At 35.5% G+C, this 27373-nt stretch overlaps 1 protein-coding gene across 9 annotated transcripts in view; it reads right to left on the reverse strand.

The window, feature by feature from the left end:
- Nucleotides 1–22413, reverse strand: part of LOC136029437 (rho guanine nucleotide exchange factor 11-like) — a 349966-nt gene extending 327553 nt beyond the window's left edge. For 8 of the 9 annotated variants that reach the window (XM_065707834.1, XM_065707833.1, XM_065707831.1 and 5 more), the window contains exons 1-2: nt 22307–22413; nt 465–596 (exon numbers count right to left, since the gene is read on the reverse strand). In XM_065707834.1, coding sequence (XP_065563906.1) covers nt 465–493 — 29 coding nt within the window. In that variant the 5' untranslated portion in view covers nt 494–596; nt 22307–22413. Of the gene's footprint in view, nt 1–464; nt 597–11162; nt 11240–22306 lie in introns of all 9 variants that reach the window. The other variant, XM_065707825.1, reaches the window with a different exon arrangement.
- Between the last annotated feature and the right edge of the window lie 4960 nt (nt 22414–27373).

Consider the following 27373-nt stretch of genomic DNA (forward strand, 5'->3'; position numbering starts at 1 on the left):
CCTCTTCGACACATGCCATTGCAAATTGCGTAGCAAACATTTGGGACAAGTGGCTTACCCGGTTCCTCTGATGTTCATTTTCTCATTTTTAGAATTTGATTGAAGAACCATTCACAAATCATCACTTGAAGAAGTACTCACACGAAAAGTTCAATAGGGACAGTGAACCCCATTAACCCGTAAATCTGAATTACATACTAAATATATTTAGTCATTCCTTGAAGTTTCGTCCTGAATAAACTTCAAGGGGGGTCAGAAAAACAAATTTATGTTCCCCTCTTCCCACTTCCGATGACGATATTTTAATTATAAAATTTCAAAAAATATATCTCAGGCAAACATTTTCCGCCTTTAGGAGGAGTCTCCTTTGGATCATACTTTGGATGAGGGGCGGTATCTTCTATTCCTCGCGCTCTCAAAAACATGTATTCTTGTGTTTGTAGATTAGAGAACAGAGAACCTACCTGTCGGTTGAAAACAAACTTGGGTCCATTTCTCATTGGAATCATATAGTAATTTACCGCTTGCAAACATGAAAGATTTTCTCGTTAAAAATCAACTGAAGATATTTCATTGGCATTTCCAATGCATCAGGTCTGAAAAGAACAAAAATTGCGTAAATTACAGTTCAGTTAATATTATAGCAAAAGTTGCAGTTACTAAACGGCCTTTAAACAGTTTATTTATACCTTAGCTCAGACTTCAAGCGAGAGACTTGACATACCTACAGACAAAAGGGGGGGGCTCAATTAAATTAAAGTAAAGGTTATAGAAAGTACCACTCCAATTATCCAAACATTGGCAACAGATGAAAGTATTCTGAATGTACCCCTGGATTTATTATGCTATTAAATAAATTTAAAAAAATAGTTTTTCTAACTGCAAGTAAGGAGCGACATTAGAACTTAAAACGAACAGAAATTGTTCCGTATATGAAAGGGGTTGTCCCCTTCTCAACGCCTCGCTCTATACGCTAAAGTTTTTATTACTGTTTTAAAAAGTAGAGTTGTGACAAAGAGTCAAACCTTAGCGTAAAGAGAAGGGCGTTAAGGAGGGGGCAACCCCTTTCATATACGGAACAATTTCTGTTAATGTTGCTCCTTACTTACAGTTAAGAAGACTTTTTTTGTTTTTGTTTTTTTTCAATTTCTGAACGTTTTTGAATTAATGCACGTTTTGATTTTGGCTCACCGCATATGAGTACTTAAAACGAAATTTGCACATTTTTTTTTTACTAAATAGCTTACTCATAGTTTTGATCGGACAATTTTGATAAAACAAAGGGGCGGGGGAGGAGGCCTAGTTGCCCTTCAATTTTTGGTTACTTAAAGATGCAACTAGAATTCTTTATTTTTTTTACGAACGTTTTTGTTAGTACAACATATACTTAATTTACGAATTTACTTACGTAATTGACTTCTATGTTTGTGTATTTTTATTATGTATATGAGGGGTTCTCCCCCCCCCCGTCAATGCCTCGCTTTTTACACTAGAGCTTGATTTTGTTCCAATCCTTTAAGAATGACCCCTGAATCACAAAGGCCGGAGAATAAATAGTTGAAATTACTAAAAATACTTTAGCGTAAAGAGTAAGGTATTGTGGAGGAGACGAACCCCCTTATGTACGTAATATTTTCTGTTCGTTTTAAGTTTTAATGCTGCTCTTTACTTCCAGTTGATTTTTTTCTCATTGTTTTTTTTTAAATAACGCTAGAAAATCCTGCACCCCCTTCATGGAAAATCTCTTCCCTCAGGATATATTCCTCATGGAAATATCCTCCCACGTATCTCGCTCCCCCCGACCAACCCGCACCCCAGCGCGAAAAAGTCCCCCTGAAAACGTCTGCATACTTCATAATAACCATTACAGTACGTAAATAATGGTCAAATTTTGTAACTTGCAGTCCCTCCCCCGGGGACTGTGGAGAAGAAGTCGTCCCTAAAGACATAGTTATTGGGTTTTCGACTAAGCTGAACAGAGTGGCTATCTCAAAATTTTGACCCGGTGACTTTGGGAAAAATGTGCGTGGGAGGGGGTCAATGTGCCTTCCAATTTTTTGGTCACTTAAAAAGGGTACTAAAACTTTTAATTTCCATTAGAATGAGCCCTCTCACGATATTCTAGGACCATTGGGTCGATACGATCACCCCTGGGGAAAAAAAACAAATAAACACGTATCTGTGATCTGTCTTCTGGCGAAAAATACAAAATTTCTGATGCGCTGAATCTGATGGTGTGACTTTTGTTAAAATTCTATGACTTTTTGGGGGTGTTTCCCCCTATTTTTCAAAATAAGGCAAATTTTCTCAGGCTCGTAACTTTTGATAAGTAAGACTAAACTTGATGAAACTTATATATTTAAAATCAGCATTAAAATGCAATTCTTTTGATGTAACTATTGGTATCAAAATTCCGTTTTTACAGTTTCGGTTACTATTGAGCCAGGTCGCTCCTTAACTGTTTGACAAATTATTAGATTATCTACTGAAACATATGGCGATCAGGAGGACTCATTTATCACAATTTAGGAGGACAAGTATTTTCTTTTCTTTCTTTTTTAATAAATAAACTAAACTGGTGTTTTTTTTTTTAATCTAGGAGGAGGGAGTAATTTGTTCCAATGAGAACACCAAAAGAAGGTATTTTCTAAATCTAGGAACTATTAGGAGGGGAGGGGCTTTAAGAAAAAAAATCCCACCATCAAAATTCCTCAAAACTGGTTCGGTGTTAGGGTCTTCATAATAATCTCGATATAGACACAGAATTTTCAGTAGACTACTGGATTATTCCAGGTCAAAAATGTGCGACAGCATATATTTTGTAACACAAAGTTGGAAATTTTGCACTGAACGATGTTTAGCGTCAACAGGGCAATGCTACAAAATATAAAATAGAAAAAACTATTTTTTTTAACTGAAATGAAGGAGCGACATAAAAACTTAAAACGAACAGAAATTACTCCGTGTATGAAAGGGGCTGGTCCTTCCTCAACGTCCCGCTCTATACGCTAAAGTTTGACTCTTTCTCTCGATTTCTACTTTATTAAACAGTAAAAAACTTTACCGTAAAGAGCGGGGCGTTGAGAAGGGAACAGCCCCTTTCATACACAGAGTAATTTCTGTTCATTTTAAGTTTTAATGTCGCTCCTTACTTTCAGTTAAAAAAAACTAGTTTTTTTTTTTTTATTTAATTGTTGAACGTTTTTGAATTAATGCATGTTTGATTTTGGCTCTCCGCACATAAATTATTAAAATGAAATTTGCATATTAATTCTTTTTTTGGCTAAATGGCTTTCGCTTAGATTTGATCAGACTATTTTGAGAAATAAGGGGTGGGGAAGGAGGCCTAGCTGCCCTCCAATTTTTAGGTTACTTAAAAAGGCAACTAGAACTTTTAATTTTTAACGAACGTTTTTATTAGTAAAAAATATACGTAACTTAAGAATTAACTTACGTAACAAACTTTTATATTCTTATATTTTTATTATGTATATGAGGGGGTTTGTCCCCTCGTTAATACCTCGCTCTTTACACTAAAGCTTAAGTTTTGTCCCAATTCTTTAAGAATGACCCCTGAGTCAGAAAGGTCGTAGAATAAATAATTGAAATTACTAGAGATACTTTAGCATAAAGAGCGAGGTATTTAGGAGGAGAAGAACCCCTCATATGCGTAATAATCTCTTTTCGTTTTAAGTTTTAATGGTACCCCTTACTTTCAATTGAAAAAAACTTTTTCATGTTTATTTTTTGATTATTTTATTATAGTAATGTTAGAAAATCCTGCGCCCTTTTCATTGAATTTATCTTCCCCCCAGACATATTCCTCCAAGGAAAGATCCTCCCAAAGAGCCCCCTTCCCTCATCCCCCCCCAAACCAAAAAAATCCCCCTGAAAACGTCTGTACATTTCCCAATAACCATAAACAATGGTCAAAGTTTGTAACTTGCAGCCCTTCCCCTGGGGACTGTGGGGGAGTAGTTCATCCCCAAAGACATAGTTATTATGGTTTTTGACTATGCTGAACAAAATGGCTATGTCAAAATTTTGATCCGACGACTTTGGGGAAAAATGAGCGTGGGAGGGGGCCTAGGTGCCCTCCAGTTTTTTGGTCACTTAAAAGGGCACTAGAACTTTTCATTCCCGTTAGAATCCTGGGAATAGAAAATAAACACGCACCCGTGATCTGTCTTCTGGCAAAAAATACGAAATTCCACATTTTTGTAGATAGGAGCTTGGAATTTTTGCAATAGGGTTCTCTGATACGCTGAATGCGATGGTGTGGAGATAGGAGCTTGAAGCTTCTATAGTAGTGTTTTATGATGCGCTGAATCTGATGATGTGATTTCCGTTAAGATTCTTTGACTTTTAGGGGGTGTTTCCCCCTATTTTCCAAAATAAGGCAAATTTTCTCAGGCTCGTAACTTTTGATGACAAAGACTAAATTTGATGAAACTTATATATTTAAAATCAGCATGAAAATTCAATTCTTTTGATGTATCTTTTAGCATCAAAATTCCGTTTTTTTTTTAGAGTTTCGTTTACTATTGAACCGGGTCACTCCTTACTACAGTTCATTACCACGAACTGTTTGACTAGATACGAGAGGAAGACCACACCCCATTTTTATTTTCTCTTGAGGGCTTCATGGGTGGAGCCAATTGAAGAGGACAGTTCGTTCTTCATTTTACACTAGTTGCTTACTACACTAATTGCTACTTTTGCATTAATTATTTCTTTTTTAGAATAAATTTCGAAAATTTTGGTACATATATAGGCCACTTTATCTACTTCAAGAAGATCATGTCCCGTTTTATCAGACCCCAAAAAATGATCATTCATGCCCCTAAATTGGGGTAAAACTCACAGCGTGAATTCACATGAAGTTATTTTCGGTTTTTACAAAAACCTGGAGGCGATTTTACCACCAGGGCTGCTTAGACATTCTCCTAGTCCTTTAAAACATTTATGAATTCTGAATACCGGAAAAGACTATGACCAGCACACTAAAATATGCATACAAATTAGCCTTATAATTAGATTTACAAATTCACACGGAGACAAATACAAAATTAGTAACGCTTTTAAAATACACCATGAAAGCAGAAAATCCGGATTTGCGTCTGGAATAGACTTATGATTCAATTCTATTTCTTCTATCACCTTTGTCTATGACATAATAATCCTTTGTCAGTTTTATCTTACAAGACAATGACGCTTTGAAGACGTTCGCGTTGCTAGATGCTCTTGGTTACACACAACTACGCCCCTTACAGGGAGGGGGGGCAGGTGGATTGAACAAAAATTTTGACGGGTACGTTCAAACGGGGACTTCATTGTTACTAATTACTAGTTTCGGCGCAATGGTTCTCCTGTCCTCTTGTGTTTAACATTATTCGAAGTTATTCCATTATTCATTCATTTCAATTTTTTGTTAATTAAAAGAGGGCCTTTCCGAAGCCAAGAGCGGGGGGTTAGGGGGCGGCAGCCCCCCACAACAAAAAACCTGTACAAAAGTCTTTAAAAGCGGGGGGTTTGGGGGGCGGCAGCCCCCCAACTGCCTCTCCTAACTCCTGTACGTTTTAAGGTTCGACTTTGTGACGCAGCCTCTTTAACTCTTTAAGAAAACGAAGTTTTTTTCATATTATTTCTGTACGTTTTTCTACAATCCATGGTGGATGTAATTTAATAATTCCTGTACTCCTCGTACAGGAATTAGGAGAGGAAGTTGGATGGCTGCCGCCCCCTAACCCCCCCGCTTTTAAATCATTGTATAAAATAGAAAAAAAATAGATAGAATGACCGAAATGTTTCTTTTGCTCATAAGAAGCTAATACTCTGTTATCTCTCAAATGATAAGCAGTCCAGGTGTTATCAAAATTATACACTTTTATTTTGATCGCTACGTTCAAAAGCCTATAATAAAGAATTTATTCTAAAAATGCCTTCTCATATAGGAAACATTTTTAAGGTTCGACTTTGGGACGCAGCCTCTTTAACTCTTTAAGAAAACGAAGTTTTTTTCATATTTTGTAAAAAAAACCGCCCGATAGGGGACTTGAACCCTTGACCCGAGGATTAAAAGTCCCACACTCTACCGACTGAGCTAACCACCTGCATGTGTGTAAATATAACTTCTCAATAACTTTTAAAAGAAATTAACATGGGCTCTTATGGAGAGAAATGCGTTAATTAAGTAGCTAATGCGTGGTTTCTGGAAAACAGGGAAGGAGTTATCGGATCGAGCTGAAATTTCGCAGATAAGCTCCTGGGCCGTAGGGGACCTTAACTTGTGAATTTCAGCGCGATCGGACAACGTTAAAAGGGGGGGGGGGGTCGAAACTTTCGGGGGGTTAAGATTTTCCTACGAAAGTTTGAAGGGCACTTACTCGGAGAATTTCGCATCGAATGAGTCCTCGTACACCCAGATCCGATGTCGGATGTGACCTGTAGGCGTCGAGAAAAAAAAAGAAAATGAATTTTAAGTGGCTATGCGTGGTTTCTGGAAAACAGGGAAGGAGTTATCGGATCGAGCTGAAATTTCGCAGATAAGCTCCTGGGCCCTAGGGGACCTTAACTTGTGAATTTCAGCCCGATCGGACAACGTTAAAGGGGGGCTGGGGTTGGTGGGTCGAAACTTTCGGCCAGATTTTCCCCATGAAGGAAAAGTCGGAGGGGGATGAAATTTGGCAGGTTTCTTAGTTGGAGCTCGGGCTACGAAATGCATCCCTCCCCATCCCTCTGCGACTACTGGAACCGAAGATCGCTTAACATTGTCGTGGTTCGCCTCTTTATAGAGGCACGAGTGTGCCTCCTTGATATATCAAGATGTTCCTTAGAGATTTCATTTACATGGTACAAACAGCTTCCAAACTAGCAAGAAGTTACTGTTAATTTGTCTTCTTTTTAAAGCTTTTTCCTATAGAAGGAGAATTCAGATACTGGGAGTGTTTCCAAGAGTTTTAGAATACATTTCACAGCATCCTACACAGCAATTTTAGAATTTTTTCACAGTATTATCATGCTTATTTTTTTCTATTTCCCTGAACTCGAGTGGAATGATCCCACTCGAAGACAGTTAACAGAATTTTGGAGTTGGAATAAAATTATATTTTAATGCTTGAATTTTCTAAATGACGAATACAAAACATTCCTAGAAGTGCCAGTCCTTCAAATATCTTAGGCAGCACAATTTATGAAACTTTGTATGGAAGGAGTTGTTGTTGAAACTTCAGAGGGGACTCATTTGATTGGAAATTAAAACTTCTAGTCTGCTTTTAAAGAGTTATTAAATAAAAAAAAGCAAGTTTTTAAACTGAAAGTAAGGAGCGATATTAAAACTTAAAACGAACAGAAATTACTCCCTGTATGAGAGAGGCTGTTCCCTCCTCAACGTCCCGCTCTTTATGCTACAGTATGACTCTTTCTCTCAGTTCTACTTTATAAAACAGTAAATAACTTTAGTGCAAAGAGCCAGACGTTGAGGAAGGAACCGTCCCTTTCATACATGGAGGAATTTCTGTTCGTTTTAAGTTTTAATGTCACTCCTTACTTTCAGTTGAGAAACATGTTTTTTTTAATTTAATTTCTGGACGTTTTTGAATTAATGCATGTTTGATATTGGCTCTCCGCAAATAAATAATTAAAACGAAATTGGTATTTTAATATTTATTTTTTTTGCTAAATGGCTTTCTCTTAGTTTTGATCAGACTATTTTGAGAAAAAGGGTGGGAGAGGAGGCCTAGCTGACCTCCAATTTTTCGATTACTTAAAAAGGCAACTAGAATTTTTAATTTTAACGAACGTTTTTATTAGTAAAAAATATACGTAACTTACAAATTAACTTACGTAACGAACTTCTATATTCGTATATTTTTATTATGTATATGAGGGGGTTTTCCCCATCGTTAATACCTCGCTCTTTACAATAAAGCTTTAATTTTCTCCAAAGTCTTTAAGATAGACCCCTGAATCACAAAGGCTGTAGAATAAATAGTTGAAATTACTAAAAATACTTTAGCATAAAGAGCGAGATATTTAGGAAGAGATGAACACCCCATATGCGTAATAATCTCTGTTCGTTTTAAGTTTTAATGCTGGTCCTTACTTTCAGTGGAAAAAACTTTTTTATATTTATTTTTTCATTGTTTTTTTTAAATAGTGCTAGAAAATCCTGCGCCCCCTTCATGGAATTTCTTTTCTCCCATGACAAATTCCTCCAAGGGAAGGTCCTCCTACGTAGCCCCCTCCCTTTAACCCTCGCTCCCCAACCAAACAATCCCCCTGAGAAGGTCTGTACATTTCCAAATAACCATTACTGTATGTAAACGCTGGTCAAAGTTTGTAACTTGCAGCCCCTCCCCCGGGGACTGTGGGGGAGTAAGTCAGCCCCAAAGACACAGTTATTATGTTTTTCGACTATGCTGAACAAAATGGCTTTCTCAAAATTTTGATCCGTTGACTCTGGGAAAAATGAACATGGGAGGAGGCCTAGGTACCCTCCAATTTTTTGGTCACTTAAAAAGGGCACTAGAACTTTTAATTTATGTTAGAATGAGCCCTCCCGCGACATTCTAGGACCATTTGGTCCATACGATCACCCCTGAAAAAAACAACAAATAAACACGCACCCGTGATCTGTCTTCTGGCAAAAAATACTAAGTTCCACATTTTTGTAGATAGGAGCTTGAAACTTCTACAGTAGGGTTTTCTAATACACTGAATGCGATGGTGTGATTTTCTTCAAGATCATATAACTCTTAGGGGGTGTTTCCCCATATTTCCCAAAACAATACAAATTTTCTCAGGCTCATAACTTTTGATGAGTAAGACTAAATTTAATGAAACATACATTTAAAATCAGGATAAAAATATGATTCTTTTGATGTATCTATTAGTATCAAAATTCCGTTTTTTAGAGTTTCGTTTACTATTGAGCCGGGTCGCTCCTTACTGCAGTTTGTTACCACGAACTGTTTGAAAAGTGATTACAGGGAAAGGAGTCCACGACGCTCTTAATTGCCCCAAATATATTCAATAGAAATTTTAAGGTAATGATTTTGTTCATCATAGTTGAAAGGTCCAATAACTCTACCCCTAGAAACAACAACCCACCACAGCCCTTGGGGAAACGGCTGTAAATTACGCAATTCGCTTGTTGTTTACATATAGTGCCTCGTTATAGGGAAGGGGGGGGGATGTTTGACCCTTGGTTTCCAGAAAGAATCAGAGCATTAAGGCAAAGCTTTCTGAGAATGTTGAGGGAAGACTTGAACTAAATCCAAACTCACTATGGGCATGCAGGTTGTCAGAACAGCGTGTATCAGGAACAGCTTAGTGTATTAAGTTGGAAATTTCAGGAAATGATGAGAGGGATGATCAATTGACCAAAAGGCAACAAGTGCATGCTGCTGCTACTACTATTACTACAACTGCTACTCCTACTGAAAAGTTCAGGGAACGTCGAGAGGAAAGCTGAACTATATCAAAACACACCATGTGCCTAGATGTTGTTAAAAGGGGTGTATTGGCAATACTTTAGGAAATGCTTAGAACATTAAGTTAAAACTTTCAGGAAATAACCAAGGGGGTAGACCAACAGGTAATAATTGCATACTACAGTTACTGCTACTACTACTACAGCTCCTACTACTAAGGCTAAGGGTATAAAGATGAAATTTCAGGGAATTTTGGAATATTGTGAACTAAATTAAGATGCCCTAAAAGCATGCTGGTCATAAAAAGGACATTTCAGCAGTGTCCCAAAAACTACTTGGGTTATTAAGTTGAAACTTTCAGGGTATATTGAAAATACCAAAAGGTAGTATCAGCGTATGCCACTACTAATGCTAACAATACTACTATGACTATTACTACTACTTAGGCTAATGGTGTCAAGGTAAAGCTTTCGTAAAACTAAATCAAAAGAATGTCTATGTAGATTGTTAAAAGGGTTTATCAGCAGTATCTCAGAAGCAGCTAAGAGCATAAAGTTGAAACTTTCTGGGTGTGTTGAACTAAGCAAAAGGTACTATGTGCATACTACTACTACCTTTACTCCTACTGCTACTACTGAGGCTAATGGTATTGAGGTTAAACTTTCAGGGAACATTTATGGAGAATTTGAAGTTCAGATATTGCTGGTACATCTTTTTGGCAACATTCATGTACACAGAGAGTTTTCATTTAGTTCATATTTTGAATGGAAGCATCAGCAATACCTTAAGAATAGCCTAGAGCATCAAGTTTACACTTTTGGGGCATGTTGGGGGGATGCTGAGCTAACCAAAGCCTTAGAGTATCAAGTTGAAATTTTTAGGACACATTGAGAGGGATGTTCAATAAAGCAAAAGGCAATTTGTGCATACTACAGCTGCTACTATTATTACTGCTACTAATGCAACCCCACTACTACTACAGCTACTACTACTGCTAAGGCTATGGGTATTACAGTAGAATTTCAGTGAAATTTTAGGGATTGTGAACTAAGTCAGGACTCAGTACAAGCATGCAGTTTGTCAAAAGGACATATCAATGATGTACCACAGGATATATTAGACTGTCAATACACATTCATTTGCTGTAGTTTTTTTCCAGTAATCTTGGATATGATACAATAGTGATTTTTTTCCTTTTTCTTGATATTATGGGAGCTACAAACACAGCTCAAAATAAAGATTGTAGTCTACTTTGGAGTGCATATCCATTCCTAAGGGTTCCATTTGCTTAGTTGAACAATTTTACTCACAAGAAAAGCAGCTTATTTAGAGTCTGAGAAAAAAATGTATTTGACCATCTTTGTTACATTGTGTGACAGGTCAAGGTTGGTGAACTCACATTCACCATGATGATTGCAACACAGTACAGACAGATAAAATATTTAAAATTATATTTTATAATATATTATTATATTTCAGATAAAGTATTTTTGATTTCCAGAAAAAATAAGCCAGGTTCTCTTTTTTTAATGAAGAATACCCTAAGTAAATCCAATTCTATTCTAAAGGGATCACAATTGCAATAGAATGCCGTGACTCCTAAAAAGCAACTGTTTACGGTAACTGTAGAAATCTTCCGTGTTTTATGGTATTGGGTTGAATTTTCTTATTCGTAAGTTCAAAATGCTAAAGTCTTTTTAATATTTGAAAGTTCCAAAGTCAAATTACCTTTACCAAGGTAACAAAACCAGCTTATAAAACCATCAAGAGAGAACTTCTAGGTACTGAGAAGGTTCTGCTGCTTCCTGAAAAAAATTCTTACTATATGTTATATATGAAATCTTACTCAATTTAATATTACTATGACAGTTCATTTAAATATGACTTTGTTTAGTAGGATAAAATTAGTTTTACAGTTAATTTCGGTTCTTAGAATAGAATAGAATATGATTTATTGGCTAAAATAGCACACAAGCTAGCATAAGCACGTCAGAACAATTATAATTACAATGATAAAATAAATGTTAAGGGATAAACATAGTTACAAAGTTAAATCAATTATTAAAATGCGAAACAAAATAGGGAACAAAAGAGTTTTTGTACCTCATTGTCAACATTTGGGGACACAAGTCAAGTTGAGTATTTGGAGCTCTACGAGCATTAAGTCTTGTATTGGGAAGGATTGGGGGGTTTTCTTTGAAGGGGGGAAGAAGACGTCGATGATAGTCAGAACTAAGGCACTTGTGCCCGAAGTTCATGGTAAGGAAGTGACGTCGTGATTCCATTGTAGTGAGTTCAAGTCTAGCCAAACCTTCATCATAAGTAGTATAGGACGTCCCCAGTATAATTTTTATAGCTCTTTTTTGAATGCTTTCAATTTTAGAACATTGGGATTTGGTCAGTCCAGGGTGCCAGACAGGTCAAGCATAGTCAAGACAAGGTCTTATATAAGAACAATAAATTATTTTAAGGTTCTGGATTGATATGGAGAACCGTTTAAGAAGGGAGAAAGATCTAAGGAGAAAACCACCTGTTTTAAATAAGTGAAAAGAGTGAGATTTCCATTTAAGGTCATTGTCCAAGTGCACACCAAGTAGCATAACCATGTTTAAATTTGGCATAAATTTTCTTTTTTTTGACATGTCTTCTATTAAAACTATTTGTACACATAAATTTTTTAAACTATTAAGAACAATAGCCAAGGACTCATATGACACTTATGATGAAGTCAGAAGAGCCAAGAGCTTCTGTTCACCAAGTTTCATTACGATCTCTCCACTAAAGCGTCATCGGATCCGGTTGGGATTTATAATACGAGCTCTGAGACACGAAGTCCATCTAAATATCAAATTTCATTAAGATCCAATAACCCATTAGTAAGTTAAAAATACCTCATTTTTTTAATTTTTCTGAATAAACCGTCCTTCCACCCCCTCCCCCCCATAGATGGTCAAATCAGGGAAGGGACTATTTATAATTTAATCTGGTCGGGTCCCTGATATGCCTGACAACTTTGAGTGATTGCTATATTGATCACGTATCTACTTTTGGATCTTCTTCGTGTAAAAATTGGAGTGGTCTGAGATTCAAAACTGAGCCCTCTTGCACCCTAAGCAAGAATCATACCCCTATACCACAAGCCATATTTAAGAAGAACAATCATTTGCTTTATTGGCCAATCAAATTCTTCTCAACTACCTTGTTTGCTTGCTCCCCCCCCCCCAGATGGTCGAATCAGGGAAGAGACTATTTCTAATTTAATCTCGTCTGGTCCATGATATACCTGTCAACTTTCATCGTCCTAGCTTATCTGGAAGTGTCCAAACTAGCAAAAGCAGGACCAACAGACCAAACGAAATTGCGATCGCTATATGTCACTTGGTAAAAACCAAGTACCATAAAAAGACTGGTAATTTGAGAAATGGCAAAGTTTGCACAAAGAACATTTCATGAATTTAAAAGATAAGAAATAAGTGAGAATTATATTCTTAACAATTTTTTCTTCACTTTTTTGAAAAGCAGTGAAACTTCAGAATTGTCAAATCTTATAAATATTGAATGAAAAAGAAATCAATATTTTTATATTGCACAATATACATATATATATATATATATATATATATATATATATATATATATATATATATACCACAGGATTTTTCTATTCATTATTCATTCAAATTTAATAATACAATTACATCCCAGCCTCAAAGCCTTGGGCTATACATAAAAGTTCACTAATTTTGATTGTTTGCATTATTTTTTGTCAATATGTGCCATCTTTACTCTCTAGTCCTATAAATTACCACCCGTGTCTGAGAAGTTCAGTCCTCCTTTGGTCTCCCTATATTTTCATGAAGTTGCACAAGGCCCTTGTCAGGCTAGTGCTTAACGTTGGAATAGCATCACCAATTGGGTGATGCATAGCATCACCAGGGTGCAGGGGCTGTAGTATCCTACTATGATATGCTTACCTTAGTGAATTAGTTGTTGCTTTGCTTGCTTATATTAAGTTTACATGGGCTTGGGTCATATTAAATGATTATTTTCACCAGACTTCTACATGGTGTCAGAAGTGGGATAAATAATCAAAATATAATCATGGGAGGAGTACTGTCAATCAACTGGGAGTCAGTGAATCTAGATGAAGAGGGGTCAAAGTTTGAAGAGCATGCCAGACTAATGTTTCTTGGTCCTCTATCTGGTAAAACAGAGAGATCCATTACATATACCTACTTATCTGGATTGGGAAAAAAGGAAGTGACATTTTAAAAACCTTAGAAATCAAACAGAAGAATATGAATAAAATCAATCTATAACTTTTGAAGCTTTGATAATATGCAGCTCCAAGAAAGAAGAATAAAGTATTTGCTCAATATACTTGTCAAAGACAAGACCAGCATGAAGGAGAAGCACTTGAAAATTGTATTACTGAGTTGAAGTTGCTAGTTAAGCCTTCTGAATACCATGATCCTAAGGAGATGACTAAAGATAAAATTGTTTGCTGTATTAGAAATTCCAGAATCCATCAAAACCACTAGCACAAGGAAACAGTCTAACACTAGTAAGAGCAATATAACTTTCTAGAGTGTAAAAAAGCACTCCAAGCACAGCTCAAATCATTTGAAGAAGAACATCATCCATTTCCCATCAAACAAGGAGTTGATACAATCTATAGAAGACAGCAAAACCAGGAGACTCAAGATCAAGACAAACAGAAACTGAATATTACTTTTGTGGTGGAACCTATGGGATTGGTCATACCTGCCCTGCAAAAGGGAAATTATGCTCAAGTGTAAAAAGCTCAACCACTTTGCAAAAGTCTGTCAAAGCAAAACAATACATACCATTGGTAACACTGAATTAATTAGAACTTCAGGCAGAAGTGAGGAAGGGGAGATTCTGCTTTATACTGTCCAACAAGTTGGAAGTAAGGATGAAGCTTTTGTTCCATTAAAGATCTACAATCAGAGTTTTCAGCAGTACGATTGATAGTGGAGCTCAAGCAAACACTATTCCACAAGATTACTTTAGTCTACTAACTCCAAAACCAGAAAAAAATACCTACAAAGCAAAACTCAATAGCTATTGTGGGTCACCAATCCTAACCATTGAAACTGTATCTTATCATGTAGCTATGGAAACACAGAACAAAAAGTCATCATAGATCATTGACCCCTCAAAAAAAGAAAACCTCTTCATATAGCTCCACCAAGATTTCAATGCTTTATGATGTATATCCAGGTGTAAAACCTTAGGGATGGTAAAGAATCCATGCCACAGATGCACTATCAAGACTTCATCTGCCAGATTTTGACAAAAACATGCACAAAGAAGTTGTACACTCATTTGCTAAATCTCTACCTGCTATACACAGCAAACTAGAAGAAATCAGGCAAAAGACTACCATAGATCACAAATTGAAAGCACTGAAGAAAAACTATTTAAGAAAATTGGCCATGTAAAAAAAAAATAGATAAATAAAATTAAAAAAAAAATAAATAAATAAAAATGCTCAAACACAATAGTGCAATACTGAAATATTCATCAAGACCTTTCAGCATATGATGATTTAATCTTTAAAGGCTCCAGAATTGTAATTCCCGCCATTTTACAGGATGGTATTATCCAGGGTTCACACTCCTCCCACTTGGGTGTAGACAAAAAAAGCAGCATGCTCAAATGATAGTCTACTGGCCTGGAATAGGAAAAGATTTCAAGAAATTTATCCAAAAGTGAAATGTCTACATTCATACAAAAGCCAACAATGAAAAAGAACCTATGATTTGCACACCACTTCCAACCCTACTCTGGCAAAATCTGTGGTACAATCTGTATGAGTAGAACGGAAAACATTATATAATAACTGTTGAATACTATAGCAGATACTTTGACATGGATAACTTAACTTCTACTACCACTACCCAAATGGTATCTAAGCTGAAGCTGCAATTTGCATGAAATGATATACCTGCAATCCTCACTTTATATAATGGGACCCAATTCAATCTCAGGGAATGTCAGTTATTCAAAAAAGATTTGGGTATCAAACACTACACTTCTAACTCCTACCACCCCACATCAATAGACTTGTGAAATCAGCATGTAGCACTGCAAGAAAATATTCAATAACTCTATGCTAAGTAAACAAGATCCATGCATGAGCCTGCTTGAATACGGTTACAATCCCATGGGTGGAACAGCAGCACGTCCAGCTGCTCAAGAGGTGCCAAGACTGATTAGTACACCCCATCACAGAGGAACATCAAGAAAAGCAACTAGTGCCTGAAAACAAGTTTCTGGCATATAGCAAAATAAAGCAGAGCACACCATAAAGAGCATTATAATTGGGCTACAAAAGCCCTGCTGAAAATACAAGCAGGATCAAAAATACATGTCCAGACAACACCAAACAGGTCCTTAGAAAAACAAGAGCTAAGAGCTCATATGGCATTTGTGACAAGGTAAGAAGAGCCAATATCCAAGAGCTCATATGGTATGAGCTCTGGGCAAAATTCTAAGAATCAATAGATTGCTTTAAAAGGAAAATTAGAGGCTTAATACCAGTCGGGATATAAAATAAGAGCTCTGAGTGACGAGGTCCTTTTAAATACCAAGATTCATTAAGATCTGATCACCCACTCGTAAGTTAAAAATACCTCAATCTTTCTAATTTTTCCTCTCCCTTCAACCCCTGGATGGTCGAATTGGGGGAAACGACTTCATCAAGTCAATTTGTGCAGGTTCCTGAAATGCCTACCAATTTTCATCGTCCTAGCATGTCCAGAAGCACTGAAACCCCATCCCCTAATTCCCCCAAAGAGAGCAGATCCAGTCTGGTTACATCAATCACGTATCTATGACATTTATAAGCATTTTCCAAGATTTCCGGTTTCTCCCTCCAGCTCCCTCTGATGTCAACAGATCTGATCGGAATTTGAAATATGAGCTCTGAGACATGAGTTGCTTCTAAATATCAAATTTCATTAATATCAAATTTCATTAAGATCTGGTCACCCCTTCTTAAGTTAAAATACCGCAATTTTTCTAATTTTTCCAAATTAACAACCCCCAGCTTCCCTAAAGAGAACGGATCCATTGACAATTATGTCAATCACATATCTATAACTTGTACTTATTCTTCCCACCAAGTTTCATTCTGATCTCTCCACTCTAAGCATTTCCCAAGATTTCCAGTTTCCCCCTCCAGCTCCCCCAATGTCACCAGATCTGGTCAGGATTTAAAATGAGAGTTCTAAAGCACAAGATCCTTCTAAAGATCAAATTCTATTTAGATCTAATCACCCATTTGTAAGTTTAAAAAACCTCATTTTTTCTAATTTTTTCAAATTACACCCCCCCCCCCCCAACTCCATCAAAGAGAGCGGATCCGGTCCAGTTATTTCTGTCCCATATCTTGGATATGTGCTTATTCTTCCCACCACTTTTCATCTTGATCTCTCCACTTTCAGCATTTTCCAAGACTTCTGCCCCCCCCCCCAATGACACTGGATCCAGTCGGGATTTAAAATAAGAGGAGATCTGAATTACAAGGTCCTTCTAAATGTGAAATTTCATTAAGATTCGATCACTCCTTTGTAAGTAAAAAATAAATCATTTTTTTCTAATTTTTCAGAATTACGCCTCCCCCCACCCCCAAGGAGAGCGGATTTGTTCCAGTTATGTCAGTCATGTATCTAGGACTTGTGATTATTTTTCCCACCGAGATTAATCCCATCCCTCCACTCTAAGCATTTTCCAAGATTTTAGGTTCCCCCCCCCCAACTCCCTGCAATGTCACCAGATCCAGTCAGGATGTAAAATAAGAGCTATGAGACATGATATCCTTCAAAGCATCAAATTTCATTAAGATCTGATCACTCCTCCACAAGTTAAAAACACATCATTTTTCTAATTTTTCAGAATTAACCCTCCTCCCCCCAACTTCCCCAAAGAGAGCAGATCTGTTCCGGTTATGTCAATCACATATCTAGGACTTGTGATTATTTTTCCCACCAAGTTTCATCCTGATTCTCCACTCTAAGTGTTTTCGCTTGGAGTGGATTTTAGAAAAGATTTTAGGTCCCCCCCCCAACTCCATGCAATGTCATCTTTCCAAACATGAAATTTCATTAAGATTCGATCACCTGTTTGTAAGTTAAAAATACCTCTTTTTTTCAATTTAACCCCCCCCCAAATGGTCAAATTGGAGAAATGACGATTTCTAATTTAATCTGGTCTGGTTCCTGATACGCCTGCCAAATTTCATCAACCTAGCTTACCAGGAAGTGCCAAGTGCCTATCTAAAGAGCATTAACCTTTGACAGTCTCTGTGCTATAAAAGTAAAACCTTTAGCAATAGCACTAATAAGGCACTAATAATGGCACTAATAATAGCACTAATAATGGTCCTTATACCATTAAACAGTAATGGTACAAGGCACAAGGAAATGATTTGGAGCTTTATACCATTGCTTCATCTTGGTTTACAAGGTTTTGAGGATTTCATTTATTTCAAACAAAAACAGAATAAGGGAGAGGCTTGTCTCATTTAACAAATTCTTAAAATAATTTCTTAAATTTAGGAAAGAAGCTTCGTCATGGTTTAAAATCCTACTGAGATTATAGAAATTGTAGCAAGACTAAATATTTTAAAAGACTAGGCCAAATAAAGAAGAGACTAAATACCCAAAATTTAGGAATTTTTTTTTTTTTAAATCGCAGAGATAGAATCTCTAGTAGGCTACTCAGATAGTGTCCAGATCTTACTATAGACAAATATTTTGACCATATAGTATCTTCATAAACATTAACAATAGGTTCCCAATATTGAATATGAGGTAATTAGTTTCAGATGGTTGTAATTGGTTGACTACAATATTAGATAAAAAAAACTCGAAATTTTAAATTAGACAAGAGTTACCTTTACAATCTAGCTCTTAAATATAACTATTATGCTTTACAACTTTTGTCTTAGATAAAACCTATGCCTATCCATGATTCAGCTTATTTGCAAGTTAGATAGGCTACTCTGATCTGACTAAGGTCCTGTGTGCAAGATTGGGCAGCATTTGCTAAGATTAGGCTTAAGCTTAAAATGTGTGTCTGTCATAAGGTGTCTAGTACTGATTTCCTGTGCCTTTAAAAGGGTTAGCATTGTAAATGGATATCATTTATTCAAGCCACCCTCAGATGGTACTTAGCTTATTACCAAATTTTAGACAAAAAGTATGTTGAATTAATCTAACTACAGAAAATTTGCAGTTTTGAACATAATTTAGCAAGGATGAAAGTGAATACATCACTTGATGCCTTTTTTATGCACATTTCATATTTCAATAATTGGTTCTTGGGCAAATTACATTCTGAGTCCTTAAAGGTGCAAAAACCTAGTCTAATTCTCAAAAAGAGCTTAATCTCTGCAAATTTATTTCTCAACTACAAATGGCAACTTTTTCTCACTGGTCAGTTTTTGTTAGAATGAAATTTATATAAAAAAAAAAAATGTTTTTTCAACTGGAAGTAAGGGGAAACATTAAAACTAAAACAAACATAAATTATTGAATGTATGAAGGGGTTGCCCCATACTCAACAGCTTGCTCTTCACACCAAAGTTTTTTAGTACTTAGAAAAAATCTTCTTATTGCTCTAATTAAACAATCCTTGTGTTATTGGAATTATTATCTTCTTCTTTTCTCAGAACACCAAGCCTTTTGGAGTCCACTTTGGTCTCCTTTTTGACCTTACAACAATTTTCTATCTACAGCTGATGATAGGTCAGGAATAGGTCTTGCTACCATCTGTCTAATCTGCTTGCAGATATTATTAAGCAGCAGGAAATTGAAGATATTTATGTATAATTGTTTTTCAGTGTTAGCTGCTAGGCCTGAGAGCAGCAACGTGTTGTGTCAGGCTGAAGGTGTGCCTTATTGTAGATTTTCCTTAAATTGCCTACTGCATACTGGATGAATTGGCATTAAAAAATCAAGAGGTTCAGAGATTCTGGAATAAAACTGTGAAATCTACAGTATGGATTGGCTAGTTCATGCCAAGTAAACTCCTCTTTTCTCAGAATCAGAGTTGTGTTTGATTCCATAGTAAAGAATAATGTCTGCCCTTGCTGCAAATAAGGATGGAATGGGCATTTTTGTTGTTGAAGGAACTCTTCTTCTGTATCTGAAGGTATGGGGTTTCAAATTGGGGTTGATCAGATTATACATGGAGCTACAGACCAGCTGCTCTGTTACCCCATTATACTGGATGCCTTGGTGGCTGTGCTGGAACTTGATATTAATAAGGTTATTTTGGAGACTGATTAATTGATCTCTGATTGTCCACAGGTCTGTGACACCAATGGATATTATCAATGAGCTGAAGGATACCTTTGGAGTCTGAGAGCAACACTACTCTTCTGGAAGCAGATGGACTAATACTGATTACCTTTAGAGCCTGACAACCATCATTAAAGAATTGGAATAAAATTCAAACTTTAGCATAAAGAGCAAGGAGTTGAGGAGAGCCTCCTTTAGATATGTAATAATTTCTGTTTGTTTTAAGTTTTAATGTTGCTCCTTACTTTCAACTGAAAAAATCATTTGTTTTTTTAATTTAATTTCTAATTGTTTTTTTTTAATGATACCAAGAAATCTGGATCCACCTCCACGGGATAATCTCCTAGAAAATCCAATCCTAGTGGAAATTTATCCTGAACAGTTATCCTTAGTGTCCCCACATGTAAAATTGAGTTGGCAAAGAAAAAGTAATATAAATAAAAATAGCTTTGTACAGGAATTCTGGCAAGTTCTCCCAGTATAAAATTCCCTCCCCATGAAAAATCCATCACCACCATCCCCACCTGAAAACTTCATGTAAAATTCCCAACAATAATGCTATATGTAAACAGTGAGCAGATATTACAACTTAAATCCATACCCCCAGGGAATGGGGGGGGGGCAAATTATCTCCAAAGGCATAGTTTTTGGACCTTTCAACTATGCTGAACAAAATGACCATCTCAGAATTTTGATCAAACAACTTTGGGTGGGGGGAGAAACAGACATGGCAGGGGGCCAGTTGCCCTTTAATCTTTTTGGTCACTCAATAAGGGCACTAGAACTTTTAATTTCCATTCAAATGAGCCTTCTCCTAATGTTCTGGGACCACCAGTTTAATAGTCACCACTGAAAAAAAAAAAACAAATAAACATATCCATGACCTTCTCTAATATGCTGAATTTGACAGTATAACTCTCATTAGTGGTTTTTTGGACTTTTAGGGGGTGTTTCCCTCCTTTTTCAAAACAGGCAATTTTTTTCATTATTGCAGCCTTTGATGGGTACCACAAATTTTAAGAAATTTTACATATTTGGAATCAGCATAATAAGCCAGTTCCTTTTATATCAAAATTGTATGTTTTTTTAGCCATATTGTTCTTTACTTATAGTGAATGGTTTACCCTAGGCATAAACCAGTCATATAGCCTAGCCTATAGAATCTTCTAAGAACTGAAAATAAAGAAAAGGTGGAGGTAGTTTCTGAACAATAGCTTCTAGGATATATTTAGGCCCCTAATTCATTTAATAAGCTCAACTAGCCTACTTTACAAGTAGGCTACCTAATACTCACAAGGCTAGGCCTAGCCTACTTTTAGAAAGAAGGTCTAGGCTATTTCCTTAGAAAAGATGATGTGGTGTGTCAATATAGCATTTAGGACAGCAAAACCTATCTTATAGGCCACCTATATTTTATCTTAAATTCACAATATCTACCTTGGCAAAAGCCACCCATCTATAGGAACCATCTCCTTCAAGGATTATGGCTTATAATATATATTTATTGATTTTAACTCTTTCTTTCAGGGTTATACAATAGGAAACAAAGGTAAGTTTTATTAACAGAATATTCAGGTAGTTAATAAATAAACTTAGGCTACCTCTATAGTCAGAATTGTATCCTGAATCCAAAAATTTAATAGGCTAGGCATTTTTATTACCTTAATTTGCAGCTTGGAGCAATCTAAGGATTATTAGAAATGAACTTTACCCCTATAAGCTATATACTAATTCAGGGTATATATTTGCATATTAGGGGGTTAAAGTTCAAACTTACCTCTATAGTCAGATTTGCATTCTAAATCCAAATTTAGCCTAACTTTCATTTGCACCAAAAATGAACTTTACCCTCCCCTTAATGCATAAATATATACTCTGAATTGGTATATATAAAGGGGTAAATTTCATTTCCAATGTAAATGAGTGTCAAATTTGGATTCAGCATGTGATTCTGATCTATAGAGGTATGTTTATTTCTTAGCTACCTGAATAGTCTGTTAATATAAAATTTACCCAAAATAAAGAAAAGGTAGAGACAGTTTCTTGACAATACCTTATAGGATATATTTAGAGCCCTCAATTCATTTACTAAACTCAACTAGCCTACTTTATAAGTAGACTACCTAGTAGGCCTACTTAAAAGGCTAGGCCTAGTTAGACTATGGTTAGAATGTATTTCCTTGGAAAAGAGGATTTGCTGTATCAATATAGCATTTGTGACAGTAAAAGCAGCCCAAGAGGCCACTAGCATACTCTTAAATTTGAAATATCTACCTTGACAAAAGTCATGTGTATAGGACCTCCCCCTCCTGAAAGGATTGTGGCTTGTAATACCACTTGTATTGATTTTAATTCTTTCATTCAGGGTCATACATTAGAATACAAGGGTCCATAGATACATATAGGCCATCCAGGATATTTGGAGAGTGACCTTCTATTACTCTTTTTCTATAGAACTAAACAAAATCTGGTGCCATCTTCTAACACAAAATTTTGATCAATACAAATGCTCAAGATACAGTGCTTGACATACACACAGACCTTAATATGCAAAACCATCCACATTAAAAAGCTTTATGTAAATATTATTATAAGCATTCCCTTGTGTATAACTTTTCATAATGAAAATGATAGAAGGCTATACAAATGTCATCTTACAGCGCCATCTAAAAAAAAAATTTCAGAGATAAACAACTTGTACTCTAAGGCTCCTAGGATCATTCAGGCTTTCTCTTTTGCCAGTCATTCAACCAAAACTGGCAATCAGTGCCGTCGTTTGGAGGGGGCAGTTTTCCCCAAAATAATTTGTAAAAAACATTATTTATTAAGTAACTTTAAAATTGTTGCTCGTTTTAAGTTTCAACTTTGCTCTTTACTTCAAGAATATATTTTTTTTAAATAATCAATGGCTGTTTTTAAAATAAAAAAACGCAAGAAATAGGGGCCCTTTACGCTTTCTAATATTTGTCAAATTTGTTTCCCTGATATTTACGGTTCTTTTACCACCTAAAATCTATCAGCTCAAGATCAGATTTTCTTGTTTTAAAACTTTCAAAAGTGGATATGAATACCCTCTACATCTTGTTCCAGAAACAAAACATTTTTTTCTTTTTTAATTAATTAGGTTAGAAGTTTGAAAAAAAATAATGAGGAGTCAATAATAGTTTTGGTGATATTATATTTCAATTCTCCAATATCATTAGCAATTTGAGGAACCATATCATCTAATTTATCCTTCCATGGCTTCAATTATCCTCGTTAAATACAATACAGTTGTGGTAGCACACTGCAAGAAAGGAGAAATGGAAAAGAAAACAAGACGTAGTATTTTATAATAACATTTTTAATATAACTAGATAGATCAAATTGTTTTTAGTTTGGTCAAGGAAGTAGGTAGGGGGGGGAGAGATCCGCTCAATGAATCAGTTGATCGTTTTAATTTTCAATTCAAGTATCTGATTGAAACTTCATTATAGCTCCAAATTCATTTAATTGGAACGCCTAATAAGTGCTGATGAATTCCTATGTCTTGCGTCTTAGATTCATGTAATAACCCATAAATGTAAAACTGTCTTTGTTTATAATATCATGATGACTTCTTGCTATTTTTGGTTTTATAAACATTTTTTTTCTACCTCCAAAAGACGAATTGACATAAATGTACTAAGATTGTTGCTGAAATTAGTTGTATTTCACTCAACATATGCGCTACCTATGGGACATTTATCTCTGGATGAGTATCCTGTAGAAAATGTCTGCTGCAAGTAGAATAAAGTTAATTCGAAAAATATATCTATATTTGTCTCATAATTTAGATATTTTATGCTCACAAATAGGCGGTAGCAACCGATACTCTTTATTGTTATCAATTCTAGCCTGCAGCACTAGGACAATGAGCTTTGCTTGGTGAAGAAAATCTTAAAAATAAAACGATATTCTCCCTCAAGAAATAGATACCCTGATCTACAGAAGAAAAAAAACTTTTTTGTTATTTTTGTTAGATTTTTTTAGAACAAAGATACAAAGGGGAAAGTAATTTTCAAACTCTTAGTGTCAATTTTTCCCTTCCAATTGGCATCCCTGGTAAGATTTCATTAATGTATGTTTTCTGCTACAATGCTGCCAAACCTTGTTCAGATTCTGTGGATATTTTGTATATTCAGCAGTCCTTTTAATCAAAAGAGTCTTTCTCAAGCTATTCAATCACAGCCAAGAATTAGCTGATAATTGTGATTTTAGGGGGACCTGAATTGCCAAAAATTTAAAGTTCCAGCAAAATTAATCCGACCTTTGATCCCTTAGTTCTATGACCATCTACCTTAGGTCTGTCCTGGAAATAATGTATGGAAGGATGGATGATAGACTTATCTATCAATAAGTATTTATATATAATTTATCATTTTAAGTATTTTTCATTTTTATTCAATCCTTAAAAAGGCTTATGCCAGATTCGCCTCTCACCCAGACTATCTGGTGGTATAATAGTTCCATATGAGACAGCACAAGAGTTTTTGACAGTATTGTATTATGTTATTGATGTTCTAAATACAGAGATTGGAAGCAAACTAGAGGAAAACAGTTTGGATATTTTGAACAACTTAAGTGTAATGCCGGGTGTAGCTGAAATGAACAAAGACAGTATAAGCTTTGTGTGTGAATACTGTAAACTCGATTTTGAACGATGCATCTCTGATCTATAAGGTTTTAATAGAGTTGAGAATATAAAAAACAAAACATTCTAGAATAGGCATCTGTGTTTGCTGAAAAACGTTTGAAATGTATCTTTCCTCTAACATTTGATCTATTCAAACTTTGCTCTGCGAACTCTGCGTTATGTGAAAGATCTTTTTCTTCTCTTTGACGGTCGAAGGTGTACTGTCACAACACCACAAGACAAAAAAGGTACTCTCACTTGCACGGTTGGTAATTGAAGAGGAAGCATAAATTTACCTTGATAAAGTGTTGAATGAATCTAATATAGAAAATGGTAGACATCTGTATTTTCTGTGAAAAATGACAAGTCTGTATAATACAGAACCAAATTATTGTTTATTTCTATTCTAGGATTAAGTGTGGATTGTAAGTTTAATTTATATGTACATATGAGTAATTTTAAAATTACAAGATATATGTCACAGTATAATATTTCAGGATCTGTAATAATACTGTGAATTATCCTGTATTTATGCGTTTGCTATATGTGACCCGCTGATGCCTATACTATTTATTGATTAAATCAGCTAACCCGCTACCAAATCAACTTAATAACAAACAAAAAATAATAGTTCAAAAAATCACGCATATTAAAAGTTTAGCACAACAAACTTAATCTTAAAGAGTCAAAATCCATTTAAAATTGCACACAACTGAATAGCGCAATATGCAGGGCTATTAGAATATTGCTTGGTTCAACTATATAAGATTGAACATGCTTTGCTGGGTATAGGGGTCAGGGGAAATGGAGGGGGAATGGGTACTGCAACATTAGTGGTGAAGCTGGCTGAAAAAACAAAACAAAAAACAAGTGCACACGATTTTCATCTTCGCCCACCCAAAAGCTTGTTTACACTATACTGCTTTTGTGTGCAGCAATTCACAGCTGATAATTTTAGCAAAAGCCTAGCACCAGTTCTAAATTTTGTGTTTTTTTGATTTTGTATGTATTTTACGTTGTATGTATATTTGTTGTACGTTGTTATGATTTTTTATTATGTGTTGTGTAGTATCCTAAATTTAACCAAGTAGCGTCTTTGCTAAATACTAACTTTTCTACACTACTGCTCGAAGATAATGTGTTATTGAATACATGGAAGGTAATATGCCAGCTCTACTTTTTCTTGCATTTAGTGTTCAGTATCTATTATAAAACACTTTCCAAAACAAGTTTTCAAACATCTTGAAAACAATTTAGGCTTGGGTTTTTCAAAATGTTCTAATATCGTTTCCCCCTGAAGTTCCATATCCCTTGATTCCCTGGATGTGGACCCAATCTTACCCCCCCTAAATTTCAGGCTCATCATTTTATACATGAAAAAATGGTTGTAGGGACTAGAATTACCATCCAGTCAATGTTATTAGTTTTCCGATATCAAAATCGTGTAACACAAGCTTTGCAACTGTAGCTAGTAATATTCTAATGATGCTAATGAATAGCACGAAATTCTTAAGGCTACGAAAGTTGGATCTTTACAATATATACTGGTTTTAACATTACTATTTTAGCAACGTTAGTTCTTAACTTTTATCTTCACTTTTAACGTTTATTATTTGATATCGGAAAATTCTCTCTTAAGTCAGTCGTGTATACATGACTAAAACTGTTTTCACATCACTATTATGTAACCTAAGCTACTTTGCGTAATAATGTAAAAGAGAAAAATAGTTTGAAGTTTTCCTTTATTTCAATATGTTGAAAACAGCACATTTATGTAAGTAGGATTAATAGGTAAAAAAAAAGCTCTCCTGGCAAAACAGAGATTCACATAATAGAAAAACTATTGAAATACTACTCATAAAAGAGAGGCTGTCAGTACCGATAGGCCAAATTCGTAACGTTCACAACAATTGTTATGTTGAGCGCTACCGCTCAAGCTTGCAAATGCGCGTCTGAGTTACCTGGTTGGTCACTTAATCCAGCTTCACAGAAATTTGTAAATCTTTTAAGTTGTGATACCAAATATGGATGATTGTGACCGGTCAAAATTTGGCACCAATGATGATTTGAGATTATATACTAAGCATATATAAACCCCAAACTATCTACTAAGCGTATTTAAACCTAACATTATATACTAAACGTCATTTTTGCTAAGTGTCACGCCAATATTAAAGCTAGAATTACTGACTGCAAGAGTGAGAACCTTACAGATAACCCTTTAAGATCTTGGGGTTTATAGGAAAGGAAAAGACCTGAGGGTTTGCCTCAGAGCTACCAAGTGAGAGGGACTGTGTCTATTGCTCTCCTCCAAAATCTTCTATCCCCCCAAATCCTGAGTTAAGAATCTTTAAATGGGGATAATCTGGTTAGCGTCACATATCAGTATTGAATTGGTAGTCTCTTATAATTACCCACTGTCATCCACCTTCAAAAAGACTTTTCGCGTGGAAATAACCAATTATGAGATTTTCAAGAGCTACTATTTGGCAGAGAGCTTCAAACCAAACATCTTCGGCAGCATATAGAGATGTTGTACCAAATTATTTTTTAATCCTGGAGCTGTTTCCAAATCTTTCCGTATTGGTGTATTGACTCGTAAAAAAAGATAACTGATAGTGCTGCTCTTATAGGCCTAAAATAGTCGTTAAAGTCTTTGTAAATTATGGAGTTGTTAGTTATTAATAATTAAGGATGTAAATAAGGCTTACTCAGCCCCGAACAACCAGTTTAGATTTAAAAAAATGATTATAGCTGAGAAAACGTCCATTATCTGCTTAATAATATTCTAATTGAAACAGAGAATTGTGGTGAATTCCTATTTCTTGCAGCTCGTGACGTTTCTCACGCTTCCAAACCTAGTAAGCATTCTTATTTATTATTGAAAAATTTTTTTTTTAACTGGAAGTAAGGAGTGACATTACAACTTAAAACGAACAGAAATTACTATGTAT

Source organism: Artemia franciscana, chromosome 7 (assembly GCF_032884065.1).
Source record: "Artemia franciscana chromosome 7, ASM3288406v1, whole genome shotgun sequence".
NCBI classification, from domain to species: domain Eukaryota; kingdom Metazoa; phylum Arthropoda; class Branchiopoda; order Anostraca; family Artemiidae; genus Artemia; species Artemia franciscana.